The sequence below is a fragment of the Pelophylax lessonae genome, assembly GCF_965119305.1.
Source record: "Pelophylax lessonae genome assembly, chromosome: 2".
NCBI lineage: Eukaryota > Metazoa > Chordata > Amphibia > Anura > Ranidae > Pelophylax > Pelophylax lessonae.
The window spans coordinates 635,894,002-635,915,269 of NC_138769.1; the positions used below are offsets into that span (position 1 = coordinate 635,894,002).

Genomic DNA, 21,268 nt, shown 5'->3' on the forward strand with positions numbered 1-21,268 from the left:
ATCAGCCACAGAACCTGTGTAATTAAGATGTGTTCTGTTTTAAAGGGATGAGGTGGCAACCCTAGTGTGGGGGGTGGGTTGGGTTGCTCAACCTTGGTAGTCTGGTCAGACCGAATACATAATAAACAAGCAAAAGATTTGGGGGAGCATACCCATGTATTTCTAAAGCTGGTGCAGCTATGAACCAAAAGACATGTATATTAAAAAAATAATAGCACACACATGCAAAAGAAATTATTACCAAATTTGAAGACAATCCATAAATAAAAATGGGGATTTGGTCCCACCATATGGCCATATAGTGCTCAAGCCCACCACTGCGTCAAAGTACCCCATTATCAGTGGGTCCTACACTAACCATGAAAAAGAGATGAATCCAGCCTTTCTAACCCTTGGAGATAATACTCCTTGCTGGGAAAGATGTGCAAATGCACTACAGGGGACTCCTCCTATATCCACTTGAAAGTGGACACTGATAGAGTACAGGTGTGTGTGGGGGGGTGGGTTTTAATAAAGATAAATCGTTTACCTATAATTGAACCTTTTTTTTTTTAAGTATTTTTAGAAAATAATCCAAAAGGATGATCTTGCTTCAAGCAACAAGCATATTAAAGAGTTTCACTTAAAGTATTACTACAGGAAAACTGTTTTTTTAAGTTTTGGATATAGAGCAGAGGGATTAGAATCCCTGTCAGTTTTTATTGCTGTCTGTGCTCCTGTTAAGGAGATACAACCTCCCTATTTTCCTGTGTACCATTATGATTGAAAGTTAAAGAAAATCCTACATTTTGGGTTGTCCATAGAAAACTAATAAATGGGAAATCTTTGAATGGGGACACTAGTTCTGATGATGTGGGTGTCCAAAGAAATCCCATAATTTGGAGGGATTTGCTCTCACTTTCTGTTTGGCTATGGGACAGGAAGGGAAGGTAAATCTCTGCAATGGGTCACAGATGATGAAATAAAACTGACAGGGGTTATAACCCTCCCTTGCTCTATCCAAAATGAAGTTTTGCCTATAGTTCTACTTTAAACAAACACGCAAAGCAATATGTGGTAATGCACTTAAGCCTATCAAAAACGCATTCACATAAATCCAATGTGTCCAAAAACTTTAAATTGCTGAATGATGTTTTCTGATTGGCTGTAAGGGCTTACTGCCACTAGGGATGTTGGAACAATTTTGTTAAATGCACCCACTGTTGTAATGAGTATTGTGTGTAACAAAAGTTTTAGTTTTTTCAGAAAACGAAGCTACATTTTTGAAAATCATTAACAACATTTGCATGGACTTTTAGACGTGATTTGTGCCAACTGATGGCTGGGTTGGCATTGCTCAATAATAATAATCCTTTTTCTTGGAATATGTCCATGTATATAATTTTAAAAGTGGGAGACATTTGTGTTCCTTGTCAAAGCAGTCTAGCTCAAAATCTGTTGCAAACACCGCCTACTCAGATATGCATCAGCTGCCTATTGTTGGCAAATAGAAACTTCACAGTTGCTTTGTGAAAGAGCTGTGATCCTGATTAGTATACTAGATTATTGAAGTCATCTATGAGAAGGAAATACAATGAGGGAAATATACTCAGACTGGAGCAGCGAGAGTTTGGAGCAGCTGTGCATGGCAACCAATATCTATCTTTCATGTTCAAAGGTTAATTGAGCAAGCCGAAGATAGAAGCTGATTGGTTGGCACGTGTAGCTGCTCCAGAATATTATTAACTACCAACTATGTGTTCAAAGTTAAATTCCGGGCAGAAAATAAATGAATATTTGCAGCACCAACCTTTCACCTCAACTGCATATATAGTATAAAATATTTGTTTAGTCTGGGGGACTATAACAATTTGCAGGCTCCCTCCAAACAGGACAGTTGGGTGATAGTAGGTGAACAGGACAGAAAGGTTGGGTGATAGTGGGAGAAGGAGGCTGGATGACATTGCCGAAGGACGGCCTGAGTGATAGTGAGGGAGCTGCCTGACATTGCTGGGGGGGGGGGGGGATTATGCAGTGGGTAGGATGCACTAAGCTGCAGCTACAGAGATGCTGCCAGCCAGTCTGAATGCTGATAGGAGCACTTCCTCCGTACATGTCCCTTGGCCTAATTACAGTGCCAGAGATTCTGAAACATTGGATGATAGCTTAGGAGCAGACTGGTTGTGGGGCTTGGGGGCAGGCTGCTGCTGTTGTGCTCCTCCCAATGTCCCGCTGCCTCTCCCACTTCAAGTAAATGGCTGGAGGGAGTACATGTTCTCTGGGAACTGGTAGGGGAAAAGCGAGGCTCTGTGGGAGGAGGACTGTAGGTGGCTGGTGAAAATTAAAAGACAGACAAATCTGATCAGAGGGAGTTACTAATCAAGAGGTTGCATTGGAATGTTCTTACAATCTGATGGGCCTGCAGAGAGAAGTCGGAATTAGGCGAACTTGTTACTGGTGGCAGAATCCCCATGGGTAAAACAGATTTCTGACTAAGACATTATAGCGGAGTTCCAGCCATTTCACTCACCTGTCCAACGGTCCAGCGATGCGGCCACCCGAAGCCTCGATCCTCTCCCTCGGCATCACTGCTGTGGGCACCCGGCTGTGACAGTTTGCGGCTTCACAGCCGGGTACCCACTGCGCATGCACGAGTCGCGCTGCGCGTCTTGATTGGCCGGCAATCTTCTGGGACCTCTGACATGTCCCCGAAGATTGCAGGGAGGGAGGGGGAGAGGAGAACTTCCGTTCAGGGCGCCGCGGCGCTCCAAACGGAAGTGGGAGCGGGTACCTGTCAAAACTAGGTACCCGCTCCCTCCCCCCCCCCCGAAAAAATGACATGCCAAATGTGGCATGTCAGGGGGTTAGAATACCTAAAGCGGAAGTTCCATTTTTGGGTGGAACTCCGCTTTATCCTAAATATAATGGTAAACTGTCCTGGGGAAAAAAACTCTAACCTAGCTTTTATATTTTTAAGGATGGCTGTACATTTAGATCCTTATACTTGCATAACGTTTTATAATTTGAACCTCTTATGCTGTGGATGCAAAGGTTTATATAAGCACATATAATGTATATGTTTCATAATAATTTATTTCTCAGGTTGGAAGTTATAGATGAAGATAAAGTAATCTTGTCATCATCCTTAGACTGCACAGTGAGGCTCTGGAGCCTGAATGGAGAATTTATAGGTAAAAGAGTTTTGTTATACAATACTATGTACAGTATATAATATAATATATATATATATATATATATATATATATATATATATATACACACAGAAAATCAGTCATGTTCTTCATGACTCTTCATGAGTTTTAATAACTGTGATTCTGCGCTGTTCTCAATTGAAATGGAAACTAAAGCCTCCTGTCCTTTACAGTCATGGAAATTGCTATCTTAAACTAGTGAATTATGAGGAGGAATGACATTGCTTACAGGGCTAGTGATGGGGTAGAGTCTTTGTGGCTGGAGCTTCAAAGGTACGAAACAAATAGAAAATGAATTGTAGGTATATGCTATAAGTTCCCTTAAAGTTAAGGAGGAGGAAGAGACCAATCTACTTTTACAGTCAGAGATGGAGGGAAAGCAGGGCAGTATTATAATCATGCAGGACTTCAGATATCCTTTTATTAAGTGGGTAGATGGAACTACGCACTCAACTAAGGCTCGCCATTTCTTTCCCGTGATGGAGGACAACTTCATGAGTCAAATAGTGGAAGCTACAACTAGAAATAATACTCTGCTGGACCTACTAATTGCAAAACAACACATAGCCAATTGCAGATGTGGAAGTAGGGATCATTTAGGAAAAAATTATTACAGAGTATTTACATTTGCTATAAATTACAGGAGACACAAGGGTAAGACAAGAACACTAAATTTCAATAGAGCCTAATGCCCCATACACACATGCAGATTATCTGCAGACTTTTGTCTGCAGACTTACCTAAACCATATAATATGAGGTCAAACCTAAACACTTTCAATTTGTATGCAATCCGGCAGGCCCTTGCACTACATAGAAAAGGTAAGTCTGCAGACAAAGGTCTGCAGATAATCTGCACGTGTGTATGGGGCATAAGTTACTAAGTTGTGCTCCATAATACATGACTAAATGGGATCAAATTAAAATAAAAAACAAGCAAGAAAAGTGGGAGTGGTTTAATGACCTGGTATTAGTCAGTGCGTTCCAATGAGCAACAAATATAAAAGAACAAAGGTTAAATCTGGGGTGGCTTATTACCAAGATGAAAAGGCTTGTAAATGAGAAAAAAGTGTCTTGTCTAATTTTAAAGCAGAAAGATCAAAATTGGCATTCCAAAACGACAAAGAATGCAATGGAAATGCAAGAGTGCCATCCGGGCAGCTAAAGTAAATTACAAGAGACAGATTGTTGAGGAGAACATAAAGAATACCCAAACATTTTTCTTTTAAATATTTTTATTAAATTTCTTCACATACATAGCAAATATACATTAAAAATAAAAAGACATTACAAAATAACAATATGGAAAAGATACTAGTTTACACAAAACTTTAAGAGGATATTTTTTGGTGTCTTCAACTTATATTTTACCCCTCTCTTCCTTTCCCCCTCCTCCCTCTCCTCCCAAAAAAGAAAAAAAAAACCCCAACACCCACTTGCCCACTCGTTCCTATTTAAGGGTATATGTACACACATATACCCACTAATTGTGCACCAAATAATATCCTTGTGTTAAATAATAAAATATACCTATATATATCGAATTAAAACATACTGTTGTATAAAGAAACACATTCCTATTTAAGGGTATATTTACACACATATAACAACCAATTATTTTGGAGAAAAAAAAAAACAACCAATTATAAACCAAATAATATCCCTTGTTTAGTGAGAAAAGAGAAAAAAAAGTTTTCAAAAGTTTCTCAAATATACTAATAGTAAAAAGGCTAGGACAGAACATACATGGCTCTACAAAGAATGGTCAAGGGAAGTTGGTAACAAGTGACAAGGAGAAGGCAACTGTATTAAATATATTCTTCTCCTCAGTTTATACAAATGAAAAGGAGAGGTATAATAAACAAACAGTAATGTTAATAACACTATATTGAATGTTCCCTTGTGGCTGACAGAGACCCGCGTTCAAAAAAGACTAGAAAAACTTGTGAACAAATAACTAGGACTAGATAACTAACTATAACAAATATATATATATATGTATATATATATATATATATATATATATATATATATTATATATAATATATATAACAAATAGCTAGGCTTACACCAGAGTTCTGAAAGAAGAAAGTTATAGCCAGACAATTATTCCTAATTTTTAAGGACAGCTTACCAACTATAATGATACAAGCTGATTGGCAAAAAGCAAACATTGTACTAATAATCAAAAGAGGACCACGATTTATAGCTAGGAATTGCAGACCAGTCAGTCTAACGTTAATAGTCCGTAAACTATTGGAAAGAATGATAAGGGATTATATTCAAGAATTTGCTGATGAGAATAATATCATTAGTAGTAACTAACATGGTTACTAAAACTAACAAATAATATTAATAATAATGAATAATAGTTACTAATACTAATGAAGATCTGTTCTTGCCAGACCAAGATTTTAACATTCTGTGAGGAGGTGAGCTGTAATTTGAAAAGAGAAAAGCCTTGGAACATTGCGTACCTAGATTTTGCTAAGGCATTGGTATCCTGTAAAATATTAATTTTCAAATGAAGGTCTTTTGGCATTGAAGAAATTGTATGTACCTGGATAGAAAATTAGTTGCAGGAGCGTGTCCAGAGGATGATGATAAAAATGACATATTTTCTGAATGGTCTGGAGTTGTGAGGGGGTACCCTAGGGGGTCTGTCCTGGGACCAACTCTGTCTAACTTGTTCGTAAATAATATATTGTAAAGGCTCCTGATGATGCAAAGCTAAGCAGGGCGATAACCTCCCAGCAGGATACAGGGTCCTAGTAGATAATACATTCAGCAATAGCATGCAATGACAAGCTGCAGCAAGCAAGGCTAACACTAGCATGCATTAAAAATATCATTTTTACCCAAGAGATATAACGATAACTCTACCACTACAAAACTCTGGTTTGGTCTCATCTTAACCCCTTCATGTCTACGCCTTTTAAAATCAGTATTTTTGGCTAGAAAATTACTTAGAACCCCAAACCATTTTGTATATATTTTTTAGCAGAGACCCTAAAGAATAAAATGGCGATCATTGCAATATTTTATGTCGCACTGTATTTGCAGCGGTCTTTCAAATGCAATTTTTTTGAAGAAATACACATTCATGAATTTAAAAAAAAAACAGTAAAGTTATCCCAATTTTTTTGCGTAATGTGAACGATGATGTTACGCCAAGTAAATGGATGCCTAACATGTCTTGCTTTAAAATTGTGCACACTCGTGGAATAGTGACGAACTACGGTATTTAAAAATGTTTTTCACGGTTACATTTTTAACGGATACCAGTTTAGAGTTACAGAAGAGGTACTAGAATTATTGTTCTTGCTCTAATGATCGCGATCGCCTTGATCGTTAGAGCGCATCACATGTGTGGTTCGAACACTGATTATATTTGCGGGCGGGACTTACATATGCGCTCGCTTATGCATGTGAGCACAGGGGGATGGGGTGCTTTCAATTTGATTTTTTTCTTATTTATTTTATTGTATTTTTTTTATTGTTACACTGTACCTTTACATTTTTATTGCTGTCACAAGGAATGTAAACATCCTCTGTGACAGTAATAGGCAGTGACAGGTACTCTTTATGGCGGGATCTGGGGTCTATAAGACCCCAAATCCCTCCTTTGCACTTAAAAGCATTCAAAATGGCAAGTATTTGCTGTTTTGAATACTGTAAATTTTTTTTTTTTAAATCTGGCACCTTTAAGGCTTCAGTAACTGGAAGTGATGTCATGACATCACTTCCGGGTTACTAGATCCGAGACCCGATCAAATCCGATCCCGGCTTTGTTCAGGTCTCCGGCCACCCGGCAGATGTGCCGGCTTGGGTCTCCCAGTGGGACAGGAGACCCAGGCAGAGCTGCAGAAGGTGGCAGGAGTGGGGCATCCCCTCCCGCTGCTTGTGATAATGGCCGAGCGGTTGTTAAGCCCCATCAGTTGTTATCACAAGAAAGCCGACTGATCGCTCTAAAAAATGGTACCAGGGTGATCACCCCACTACAACCCCTTAAAGCCGAAGGACAGATATTTGCGTTATGTCGGGGTTAAGGGGTTGAGTATGCTATCCAGTTCTGGTCACCAGTCCTCGGGAAGGATGTCCTTGAACTAGAGAGAGTCCAGAGAAGGGCAACAAAGTTAAAAAAGGGACTGGAGTCACGAGGAATGGTTACTTTTATAATGTATTTATTTTTTACTGTTAGAGCGGTAAGGATGTGGAACTCGCGTCCCCAGTTGGTTGTTACAACAGGGAGTGTAGATACATTTTAAAAAAAACTTCTAGATGTGTTTCTCAGTGAACACAATTTACAGGGTTTTAAAAATGGTACTGACACAAACACACACACCCAGATTGATCTGGATGGACTGGTCTTTGTGCAGCCTTACCAACTATGTAACAATATAACCTATGTTTGATCCGCAGTTGCCATGATGCTGCACATTATGACACCAGTCATTTGATGGCTTGACAGTTTGGTTTGTGGAGCACATGCAACTGTGACAATTTATAAGTTGAAAAGAAGGGTGCGCTGATTTTGTGAAAGGCTTCTACCAGAATAAAGAAAAAGTATGTGTTTAAATGTGATGGTGCACTTTTCAATGTGGAAAATGAAAGATGGAAAATATACAACCTATATTCTCTAAACACAATAATCACAAAAGATAAATGTGATGTTAAAAAATCTTAAGATGATGTATCAAATTAAAATAATATTTCAAGTTTATGAATTGAACAAAAATATTCAACCGTGTATATGTAGAAAAAATCCACATGTGAAAAATTATTATAATAATGATAGTCCTTCAAAATATTGTGATATAAACAAGAACAAATAAAATTGTGGTGAAAAGTCCAATAACAAATCAATAAAGTGATGAGTGATTGAGTGATCCCTCCACCTGGTGAAATGCCTCCTTACCCGGCGGAAAATAAGGTAAATGCCTGAAAATAAATTCCTGTGATGGTGACTTGTATGTATCCTTATGAACACCTGCAAACGTGCACGATCCCCCAGGTGATAAAAGCTATATAAGCCTCTTACCAAATGGAAAAGAAAAAACAGCCTTTCAATCGGCAGATGGAAACTGCAGGCACTCTTCCTGTCTCCTTATGTTAGGATGGATGGCTCACACGGTGATTCGGCAAGGTGCATAAAAAATATATAGAAGACTAATAGTGAATTACCTTTTGATATTAAGGTTTATTAGAAAGATTGCACTTACATGTAGGTAGACGATTCAAGCAGGAATAATCTGATGTTTCAGACAGAGGATCTCTATTGCGACTCGTGGCGGCAGCGCGGACTCCGAGTGACGTAATGACAGCACGCCTCCCTCTGACGCGTTTCCTCCAATAGGGCTTCATCTCCCATTCTCAGTTGAAGCCCTATTGGAGGAAACGTGTCAGTAGGGAGGCGTGCCGTCATTACGTCACTCGGAGTCTGCTCTGCAGTCGGACACGAGTCGCAATAGAGATCCTCTGTCTGAAACATCAGATTATTCCTGCTTGAATCGTCTACCTACATGTAAGTGCAATCTTTCTAATAAACCTTAATATCAAAAGGTAATGCACTATTAGTCTTCTATATATTTTTTATGCACCTTGCCGAATCACCGTGTGAGCCATCCATCCTAAAGTAAGGAGACAGGAAAAGTGCCTGCAGTTTCCATCTGCCGATTGAAAGGCTGTTTTTTCTTTTCCATTTGGTAAGAGGCTTATATAGCTTTTATCACCTGGGGGGATCGTGCACGTTTGCAGGTGTTCATAAGGATACATACAAGTCACCATCACAGGAATTTATTTTCAGGCACTTACCTTATTTTCCGCCGGGTAAGGAGGCATTTCACCAGGTGGAGGGACCACTCAATCACTCATCACTTTATTGATTTGTTATTGGACTTTTCACCACAATTTTATTTGTTCTTGTTTATATCACAATATTTTGAAGGACTATCATTATTATAATAATTTTTCACATGTGGATTTTTTCTACATATACACGGTTGAATATTTTTGTTCAATTCATAAACTTGAAATATTATTTTGATTTGATACATCATCTTAAGATTTTTTAACATCACATTTATCTTTTGTGATTATTGTGTTTAAAGAATATAGGTTGTATATTTTCCAACTGTGACAATTATCATTCATGGCATGCCTTGAATATAGCTGTTTTGGGAAACCGTGAAATCAGTGGGTTTATTTCTGCTTTAAAGCTGAACTCCAGAGATATAAAAAAAAATACCGTTATATATTCATTTAAAAATACGAATGAACTGTCTTTTTAAATGCAGCTGTTGTAAGTACATAAATATGTCTTAGCGCTAAATGTAAGTTTTTCCATGTAAAAATTACTCAGATTGGGGGAGGGAGGTGCAGCCCAAAGAGCCAACCTGGTAAGATAGCAGAGAGAAAAGGAGGGCTCCTGCTGCTCCCTTACAGGTAGGTGACATAGGTTTATTGCTTAACTACATTTTAAAGAAGAATTCCAGATATGGATATTTTATACATGGTTGCATTGGTCCACCTTGGATCAGTATAACTATGTATATACCATACCAGGCTCATGCCCCTGGAAACCGTAAATCAACAAAGTAGACACTACTACTTCAGTGATCTCAACTTGCTTTAGATCCCATGCTGATGGGCTGCCCAGCTGCATTCTGAACACAGAAGGTCATCCACTTGGCACAGGCATTATTAAGAGAATGCTTAACATTTTCTGAATGAATGCAAAGCATTCTTTGATTTGATGAGGTGGAGAGTATAACATCACTGCCTGCCTTTCCACCTCCCCCAATCAGAGAATGCTTCGCATTCATTCAGAAAATGCAAAGCCTTCTCCGAATGGCACCCATGCTGAGTGGAACCTGGAAACTAGTGGAGATCACTAGAGTAGCAATGTGATTTCCAGAATCGGGGGGCAATAGCCAAGTATAGCATATACATATTTACGTATATTGATCCAAGCTTGACCAATGTACCTATGTATAAAATATCCATAAATGGAATTATTCTTTAACTACACTAGAGAAATGTCAGTTCTGCAGGCTGGCTGTACAGTTGAGCAGAGATGTGAACTGCAAGACTGTATGGCATGAAATGCAATTGTCACACTAGATCCATTTTGTTAGTGACAATTACCCACTGTCACCCCAACATTACCCAATTCCCCACAGTTATCCCACTATTACTCTGTTCATCCACTATTTTCCCAGTCGTTCACTCACCTCTTGCTTTTCAACTCCAGAACATAAGTGGAAAGTTCTGTAAAGCATTGAGGTGAACTGAGCAGGGTTTTTAACATTTAAGGAGATTTGTACATCAAGAATCAACATTTTTTGCACTCATACAGATATAACAACACATTTTCCTTTTTAGAGGTAATGTTATATTAGAGACCCTGGAAATCCTTTTAGTGAAATCAAAACCAAAGTGCATTGACATATAGCATAGGTAATAGGGTTGAGCTCATAGTTTCAGCTATTAAAATTTTCCCTTATTCAAACAATATAAAACCACTTAGCAGAAGCAAGGAAATAACATATATTACAGTAATATCAAGTTACTCATGACTATTGGGAGCATGGGTGGTATACTTACTTTAAAAAAAAAAAATTACAAGTCAAGTCAGAATGTAATGACCTGAGAGCCAGAAATTCTCAGGTCACCCAAAGACCTACCAAAAAACTTAAGACTGGAACAGACATAAAATGTGACCAGCAACAATTGCAGCAATGGAAAAATCAGAGGGTCAGTATCAGTAACAGCTATCACATGGATATTTTAAATCCATGGTAATAAAACAAGAATACATCCTGAAACAAAATGCAAACTATCTCTCACCAATCTTACATTTTATATTGTAATGCTTTGAAATAACCTTTGCGGTCTCATCCTACCTAATTGTAATTTTGGATCCCTCTTATTCTAGTTATTTTTACACTAGCCATTGCACAAAACTAGATGAAACTGATTAAATGACGGAAGGTAGAACCTGCATTTTAATTTGCTTTTCATTGGCTATATTATAAAAAAAAATGGAACACAGCTGGACCAAAACTGCAGCATGTTGTATGTTTGAAGCTGAACTTTCAGAAAAAATACACATAAAGTGCATATTTGAGAGTTGATTTACTTGCCAAAGGATTTCTTTGACTCCATCTACATTTCAGATTTCCACAGCTGTGTCACACAGCACAGGTCTGTCTGGTAGGGCAGGAGACCCTTTTCTTTGAAGTTCAATAACGGTGTCCTCTTCCTGCCCCCTCCCCCCACACCCCTCCCCAACACACCCTGTGATTGGACAATGATAAAAGAAGCAGCAAACTGATCTAACCTCTCTGTCACTCTGCTCTCTTCTCCCATCAGCAGGTCATTTGCCCTGCAGCACACTTGACTGGATCTTGTGTGGCCCCTCCCCCCCAGTCTGAGTTCTGCCATATATTTGACCTGTAAGAGACTGATACCATATCAAATTCTGGTTCTTAACTCCAATAATTTGTTTCTGTTAGATCTGCCTGGAATTCAGCTTTAAACCATGAATTATATAGAAAGGATCACTGACAAAGGGGCAAACAAAATAACAGTTTTTAGTACTGATGTTTTAAGAAAACATTGTGGTGCAACGGCACCCTATAATAAATTAAGAGCTTCATTGCTCACTACTAGAACTATATTTTCTGTTTGGAAATACATTTTTAATGCCTGCCTTGGGGTACCTGCATCCTCCTTGTTCTCCCACCTTCTTAACTCTGCATCTTGGTTATATTACTTATATAACCACCATCACTAACACTACGCAGCCTTTAGCTGTAGCTTCCTTGAGTCCTGTTGTAAGTTAGTGGTAATGTAATCATTGCTTCTAATAATAAATGAACAATAGACAATGTGCTTAACATTTCTTAAAGCTAAACTCCAGGAATTACCTTTTTTTAAACTTACATTATTCCAGCTTGGTTACATCTAATCCTTCATAGCTCACATCCAGGGGGCTGCTAGGGAATACAGAAATTCACTATAGTAGCCTGTGCTATATACAGCCATACTTGCAACCTGTATACTGAACACAGCAGGTTGCCTGGCACCCAGGCCCGGATTGGCTAATCGGGAGCACCGGGATAATTCCCGGTGGGCTGGTCAGTTTTTTTGACCACTAGGGCCGTTGTCATGGCCAGGGGCGGACTGGCCAAGTTGCCTGGGGGGCCCCACGCAGGGTGGCAATTTCCCCGATCTGATCCCCCAGGACACCGCAGCAGCACCTTTAGCTTGCACTAGACTGGTTGCTAAGATGGCCAGCCGCCTGGCGTCTAGCAACCAGTGACGTGCAGAGAAGAGGACCCAGAATGCACGGCGGAGGAGGATCTTCCTCGTCCTCCTCTGCGCCTATTGGAATGTGTGGCATGTGGCTCCACCCACCTCCTCCCTGCATCTTCACTGTGCGGCCGACGGGGGCGGGGACTGCCGGTGGGAGGAGCGAAGGAGGAGAAGGCGGCACTCAGGGACAGCTAGCAGCTTTTTTTAATGCAGGAATAATGCCTTTTTTTTTCAGCCAGGACCTACGGCGCTGCCTCCTTGCATTGCCGCTTACTACAGTCACTTATAATCACAGAAGCCCAGCTTCTGTGTTTTATAAGTGACAGCAATCTCGGCAGCACGCTCAAAACCCTCCCTGCTCTTCATGCATATTCAACAGAGGAGGGGGCGTGGCAGGATGAGCAGGGGGCGTGGATCAACGAGAAGGGGCAGGGCACATAGCTCTTGCCTCGAGCCTACAGTATCACAAGAAGCCCGTGGCATCAGCCTGACCTGTAAGTTACAGTCTATTCTTTTCTGTGGGGCAGAGGACAGGGAGGGGAGCCCTGTACTGCACTGGGCAGGGAGGAGAGAAAAGATCTGTAATGGGAGGGAGGGGGCAGAAATTTTGGAGAGAGCTCTGTACTGGGGGAGGGGGGGAGGGTTGACCTGCCCTCTGTACATAGCATAAGCTGTCCAACACAAACCTGGCAATTTTTCAGAAATAACAAAAAGAACAATATTATATATTACTTTGCAGTGAAGTGACAGTGCTAACCTACATACACATATATATGTATATACTCAAGATCCTATATAATCTTCCAAAAAGCATGTATAATAGTGAAACAGAAAACATACTATAATATCCTTAATATGCAAAATCAATAAATATAATGTGTGAGAAATAGAAAGGCCATCTGTAGATCAGCAACTGTGTGTCAGGAAGCCCTTACAAAACACCTCCATGTGCAATGAAATTTTAACCCATTACAGGTTATATTGTGCCTTTTGTATGTTTGTTTATAGTCAGGTGTGGTTCCACTCAAGATGTATACTCCTCTTCCGCTGAAAAACACTCCGCTGGGGAATGAGTACCCAAGATATGAAAGAATAGGCTTTTAGCATAGTTGGTCTTAAAAATGAGGTATTTTAAAAATATTAAAAACACTTACATTTGCAGTACGCATGTAAAAAAACAGTCCTTGGGGACGATAAATCTCCTCACTGCGATACTTCTGTGGGCACGGAAGTATCTAGGTGAGGAAGAGATTTACCACCCCAAAGGACTGTTTTTTTACATGCGTTTTGGCAAGTACTGCACTCCTGAACCCTGACATCTGTAGGTAGTGCGATCCTGAACCCTGACATCTGTAGGTAGTGCGATCCTGAACCCTGACCTCTGTAGGTAGTGCGATCCTGAACCCTGACCTCTGTAGGTAGTGCGATCCTTAACCCTGACCTCTGTAGGTAGTGCGATCCTTAACCCTGACCTCTGTAGGTAGTGCGATCCTGAACCCTGACCTCTGTACGTAGTGCAATTCTGAACCTTGTAGGTAGTGCAATCCTGAGCCATGCACTCTACACATAGCACACTCCTGAACCCTACCCTCTGTAGGTAGTGCAATCCTGAACCGTGCATTCTATATGTAGCGCACTCGTGAACCTTACCCTCTGTAGGTAGTGCGATCCTGAACCGTGCACTCTGTACGTAGTGCACTCCTGAACCCTGTAGATAGTGCAGTCCTGCGCCGTGCACTCATCACATAGCACACTCCTGAACCCTGCCCTCTGTAGGTAGTGCGATCTTGAACCCTGCACTCTGTACATAGCGCTCTCCTGAACCCTGCCTTCTGTACGTAGTGCAATCCTGAACCTCGCACTCTGAATGCAATGTACTCCTAAACACTGCACTCTGCACGTAGTGCAGTCTGTACGGAGCACAATCCGGAACCCTGCACTTTGTACATAGAACAATCCTGAACCTTGCACTCTGTATTCAGTGCACTCCTGAATCTGCACTCTGAATGTAACGTACTCCTGGGCTCTGCATATAGCATACTCCTGAACCCTGCACTCTGTATATAGCACAATTCTGAACCCTGCACTCTTTATCTAGCACAATTCTGAACCCTGTACTGAAAATTCAATGCACTCCGGAACCCTGAACTCTGTACACTGCACACTATATACAAAGCACACTCCTGAACTCTGCACTCTGTGCTTAGTGCACTCCTCAACTCTGTACAAAGCACACTCACACTCCTCAACTCTGCACTGTGTATGTAGTGCACTCCTCAACCCTGCAATCTGTACATAGCGCACCGCTGAATTCTGCACTTTGTACGTAGCACATTCCTCAACTCTGCACTGTTCACAATGCACTGCTCAAACTTGCACTTTATGTGTAATACATTTCTCAACTCTGCATTCTGTACATAACGCCCCCTAAACTCTGCACTTTGTGCATAATAAGCTGCTAAACCCTGTACTCTGTATGTATCACACTTCCCTCTTTCTTTCCTCTCCCTCTCTCTCTCTCCTTCCCTCTTTCTTTCACCCCTCCTTCTCTCACTCCCTGAATGAATTACAAGGCTGTAGAGAACAGTGCGCCATTGCAAACTTATATTCTGAGGTTTTAATATTATTATTTTATTATAGTCAGTCGTGAACTTAAGTGGGCTGGTCTAAGGCATGAAACTCCAGGGCTGAAAATGAGTCCCACTCCGGCCCTGCTGGCACCTCTGCCATTCAGAGAACATCTTTTTTTACCAAGCATTCAAGGCATTCTTCATTGGAAAAAGTGGAGCTTGTGACGTCATCCATCTCTCTTCTCTGTTCCATCCAGTGAGAGAACACCTTGTATTCATTAAAAACAATGTAAGACGTTTTCTAAATGGCAGAGATGCCGAGTGACTGGCCCCATGTGTTCACTATACAGAAGGCAAGTCATTCAAGCAGCACCAGGAAGGGACCACTGACTGTATGTAGCACAAGCTTCTACTTTGAATATCTACATCATCAGCAGCCCTTGGTATGTGATCTTTGAAAGATTGGATGTAGCCAAGCTGGGCCTATGTAAGTTTAAAAATAAGATTATTCCTGGAGTTCAGCTTTAATGACCACACATAGAAATGAGTGTATTAAATAAATTAAATCATTAAGTGTGGAAGACCAAAAGAAAATGAGATAAAACCCCACCTAATGATCATACAATATTAATAAATGAATACATACTGCAATCTCTGTATGCTTGCCATGGGCATAGAAAGGCTTGGTGTACAGCAGCAGTCTCATGGATAGAAAACCTCCTCCACAGAATGTGTTTGTAATGGGTGAGACTGTTACATTTTCATTCATTAATATTGTATGGGAATTAGGAAGAGATTTATTTAATTCCCCCATGCGTAATATTTTGGTTAAAGGAATACATTTTTATTCAATTCATTTTTATGTGTATTAATATATGAAATCTCAAGAACATTGTTGTTTTTGGTAATTATAGTGGCTGTAAGGACTTAAGGTTTCTTATCCTTATGCATTCTCATCATTAAGGTGAAAAACCTTCCATGGTCAGCTTCTCCCCCAGCCCCCCCTCCTTAAATTTACCTGAGCCTGATCTCGATCCAGTGCTGTACACAAGAGCAGTGGCACTCTCCACTCTCTCTCTCCTCACAGGACATGGAGGCAGCAGTGGGAGCCATTGGCTCTTGCTGCTGTCAATCAAATCCTGTGAGGAGGGAGCAGCAAGTGGGGCTGAGTCACTTTGTGTGTGTCAATAGACCTTGCTTGGGAACGAGCTTCCACGAGTGCCCCCATAGCAAGCAACTTGCTATTGGGGCACTCAGAAGGGAGGAGTAGCCAGAAATGCTAGTGTGGGACCCCAGAGGAGAAGGTTAAGGCTGCTCTATGCACGTCTATTGCACAGAGCAGGTAAGTATAACATGTTTATTATTTTTTTTTTAAATGAACCTTTAGAGTCAATTTAAGAGCATTGATTATGCACTTTTCTTGTAGCCAGAAAAAGAAACACAGATATTTAAACATGTCCAGTGCACAGTCGATTCAGTGTAGTGATGGGAACGTGCTGGACAAAGCCCCCCCAGAGTGATACCAGTTTTATTGTAATAGTCACATATGGGTCTATTGCCTGGTTCTAGCTTTCCTTGGTATTTGGTGCTTTTAGTGCAACCTGTGCAAACTCCACTCTCTAAAATGTTTTCTCCAAGTACCAAAGTATGCTTTGTGAAAAGCAAGTCTGGTACAATTTTCTTTAGAAAAAGATTTGATTTGGGAATCCAAAAACAAATTGAAAGACACCCAGAGGAATGCATAAAGGGTGTCATAGACTAGAATTTCGTTAGGGCACAGAACCAAAAGTGTTGGTGCTTGTCAGAGACAGGTGCATGAATCTATCCGTGTCTGCAATGAGGAAGGAGTGTCCCCGCTGGGCACTCCCACCCTCCTTGGCCACTGGGTTTGCTTTCACTGACACCAAAAATTCTGAATTAACTTTTAGTTCACATACATTGCAATACATGTTTAAAAGATAATTTTTTATTTTATTTTTAGAAATCATACTTAGGTGGGTGCAGCATCAATCTGATGTTGCATCTGTCCCCCGCCAGCATCAAGATTGAGACAGAGTGATCAAACACTCTTTGGCAATTTGATGACAATAACTATCAGACAGTGTCACCAATAATAATGGAACATACAACACTGTAACTATAAAGCAACAGTGAAAAAACACTGGCTGTATACTATGAAGTCTGTACAATCTCCTTAAGATCTGCCAACAACGATGTAGTGCAAGGGCCCGAATGACTGGATACAAACTGAAAGGATTGATATGTTTTGTCTTTATATTATTTGTTCTGGCAATTTAAAAAATTGTACAGAGACTGTACAATCAGATTGCATAGTGCATGGCCATGCACTCGGGCTGAATGAGAAAAAGTCAATCAATTCCTCTATCCATGCTGGACAGCATGAGAAGAGGAATCTTCACTGATGGTATTCGTAGTTGCCTATATACAGGTGCATCTCATAAAATTAAGATACTGAATTTTGGGTTTTCACTAGCTGTAAGCCAAAATCATCAAAATTAAAAGAAAGAAATGTTTAAAATATTTCACTCTGTGTGTAACGCATCTACATAAAATATACGAGTTTCCCTTTTTGAATTGAATTACTGAAATAAATGACCTTGTTCATGATATTCTAATTTTATGAGATGCACCTTTTAATGAACGGTTATTGCATCTGATAGGATAATTTTCCATCTGGCTCAATTGAGCCTTCAGACTTCACAGCCAGTTCCCTACTGTGCATGCGCGAGTTGTGCTGCGCTTTCTGAATAGAACCATCGTCTTCTGGGACCTCTGTGTGTCTCGAAAGGAAGCAGGGGGAAGGAGGAGGGGCCAAGAATTCGTAGATCGCCGATCTTACCTGGAAGTGGGAGTGGCTACCTGTCAAAACCAGGTACCCGCTTACCCCAAATGTGGCAGTGGAGGGTGCGAACAGGCAGAGCTTCCCCTTTTGGGTGGAGCTCCGCTTTAAATAGACCTTTGTCATGCCAGGTGGTGCCAACAGGCCCATTCACAGCTCAAAAAGCTGAGTCTATTCAGCAGGAATTGGATACAATTCAAGCTACATATGGCTAGTTTAAGAGTAGCAAAATTGTCCAAATCTGATTAATTGACTGTATGGATAATCTCTGTACAACCTGGTCAAACCTTCCCTCTTTTTTGATGTAGCACCCTACAAGGTCAGTGCTAGGCAAATTATAGTGGGCCTTAGCTGCCTAACAGCAAGGCCATGATTTTCAGCTGGGCTGTCATGTCTCCCAAGCAGGGCCACTGATAGGGGGGGACCACCAGCCCTCTTGTAGGGGGCCCGAGCACACAGGAGGGCCCACACAGAGAGGGGGATTAGTGATGGACAACAAATACAAAAATCTTCCTCCAGCACCTGAATCTGATCTGTCCCTCTCCCTGCTATCAGCTTTTATCTGTTGAGAAAGAGACAGTTGTCCCTCACTAATCCCCCTCCCTTGTATGGCCCCCCCTCCCAGCACTTATCTCTGCTCAGGAGTTTATTTGTAAATTGTAACTTTGTTTCTCTCTCTCTGTCTCTCTGATCACTGAGCTCCACCTGCCCAGCCTGTATATTTTTCTCATCTCATCTTCTTTTTTATTTAACATAGTTTTTTTTTTTTTTAGATTTAGCAGGAATTACGTGAGTTATGTTATATTTGTGTCTGATAATAGTGATTTTGTTGTAATTTTAGCTAAATATATCTTTAATATTTTCTTTGGGGGGGGCCCTGCCAGGTAGTCTGTATGGGGCCCCACAATTTCTAACAGCAGCCCTGCTCCCAGGTGTAGCTGTTGAGACTGGGGAGTCTCCCCACTGTGCTCCATGAAAGGGTTCTCATTGGGCAGTGGAGGAAACCCAGCCAATGGCATAATCAGGCCTGTATCTACCCCAGAAAGGCAGATTCTGATGCACAGGATTCTGGGAGTGGGTATAAGTTTGAGGGGAGCGCATGACGCAGCATCTTTGGTGGAAGCAGAGTCCCAGTAGGGAGAGTATGGCTGTCTCTCCTCCTGTCAGCAGGATCGGGTGTCCCGGGCGGCTTGCCTGAGGGAATGGAGTGAGCTGAGCTGATCTGCAGAGAGGATCTGGTGTGCCGAGGACCACCGGAGCAGAGTTTCAGGTAAGCATTCCCAGTTCATGAGTACTGTAAACTGCCCCTGGGGGTCTGCCTAGCAGAGGGGACCACTCTGGTGAAGGTCCAAGATATCCAGGAGCCAGCTAGCTGAAAAGGGGGTGCCAGTGTTGACCCTGAAGTGTAGAGGGGGTGCCTAGTGAGAGGACCCCGAAGTTCAGAGGGGGTGCCTAGTGAGAGGACCCTGAAGTGTAAAGGGGGCACCAACGGTTGGGCCCTGAAGAGTTAGAGTGTACAGCGTGCAGTGTTCTGTGTTGAGAGTTGCAGCAAGCTCAAGCAGTCACAAAGAGCTACCTCAGTCAGTGAAGGGCTGGGGGAGCTGTTTACAGGACTTTTGAGCTAACCAGAGTGTCAAAAGTCAAGTTCAAGCACAGTTTAGCAAGTCAGTATTTCTTAAGAGCCAGCAAGCGTTGGCCGGCATTCAGCTGGCGTCAAGACAGCTCTAACAGGCGTTTTTCTGTAAAGTGTCCCAGTTGTACCTCGTTGAGCCAGAGGAGTATCCCACTCATTCCCTTCCCCCATCCCCCATTATCAAATAAACAAAACAAACCAAAGATGCCGGAATGGTCATTGTCTCCAATCTCACATTGGGGTATTCAACCTTAATGGGCTGAAGGTGTCACCGGTAACAATGGCAGACCCACATCAGGCCCAATGCCTGGAAAACCTGCTACATTAGGAAGACAAGGAAAGCCATATGCTAACCACATATGCTCTACTTCAATCTGTTGAGAGAGTAGCAATGTTTTATCAGTGAGTCCAGGTACTGCAAATGACTGGTAGACAGTTTTCTTTAGAAACCATACTGCTACTGCTAAAGCATGTACAGTATTTTTTGCAGCCTGTTGTGAGAATATACAGTAGGTTTGGTTGATCAGTTGCAATGGGCCAGTGCACATTCTTGTGATACATCCTTTTTAATACAGATATCAATACAGAAATTGTTCAGTTATCACTGCATTTGTAATTTTTCTTCCATGCACTCACTATTTCAGGAAGACATATTAATCAGTAGAAGATTATACAAAATGTCCTCTGCAGATGTAAAAACTATACAAAACAACTACTACAAAGCAGAGAATTATTTTTATCACAACCTATGGGAGAGGATTTTTAAAATGTAAAATCGTTGAGTATAGTAATATCTGAATTACTCTGGTAAATCAATAGAAATAAATAACTTACATACAGCTTCTGCTATGCAAAACGAATCATGTAAAACTGTAGACTCTGGACTTGAGCCATTGATAACTTAAATGCATATAATTTATGGCTTACTCTTTTTTTAAAAACAAAATCTGAATTTTTATATAGCTTTTTCTTACTTCCTAGTCCAGCACTTTTTTTCTGAGGCATCAACAGTTTTCTAATTTAAGTAATTAGGCTTCTACTCAGATTGTCAGGTTTGCTATTTTGTAACAGCTGTGAAGTTCAAGAACCCATGACCACCCCAAATTTAGAGGTTCTGATCCTTCAAACTGAGAGGAACCAGCTGCAGTAGTGCAGATTATGTACAGATGCCCCCTGTATAAACGAATAGTACATTCCAGCATAGTCCTATGAAATAATAAAATAAAGGATTACTTTATATATCTGATTTAATTTAATTCTAATAATTATTATCATCTTTGTTTGAAAAATAACAGAACGTCGCCACCTGGTACTGAAAAAATGTATTAGTAAAAGACCTTATACATGTGGTAATGAATAAATGTTACCATTAGCTGCTCCTCCTTGCTATCCACCACTCATGGCGGCAGTCTCTCTCTGAGTTGACCAAGTGCCAATTCCTGTGCCTGCTGTTGGATAAGTCTGCACTCATAGGCTGGTCCAGTCTGCACATCTGTGGCCGATCCCTGGGGAGATGTCATGCCCCCCTAGGATATACGGCTAAGGCCATGATCCGCCCATCTTGGTGAATTGTTCCACTGGAGTCTGTTTAAGCTATTGATATCTATGAAGTATGTGTTGGAAGATGAGTATATTGCCCTCATTCCTGATGAAGCGATGTCTGTTAAATCAGTCCGCGAAACGCGTTGAGTGAAAGG

The 21,268-nt window shown here is 41.0% G+C and overlaps 1 protein-coding gene across 1 annotated transcript in view; it reads left to right on the forward strand.

Moving 5' to 3' along the window:
• Nucleotides 1-21,268, forward strand: part of LOC309547281 (cilia- and flagella-associated protein 337-like) — a gene marked incomplete at its 5' end in the record, with an annotated part of 246,937 nt that overhangs the window by 213,691 nt on the left and 11,978 nt on the right. The window contains one exon of the mRNA XM_082247111.1: nt 3,082-3,170. Within this exon, the coding sequence (XP_082103237.1) occupies nt 3,082-3,170 (89 nt within the window). The remainder of the gene's footprint in view (nt 1-3,081; nt 3,171-21,268) is intronic.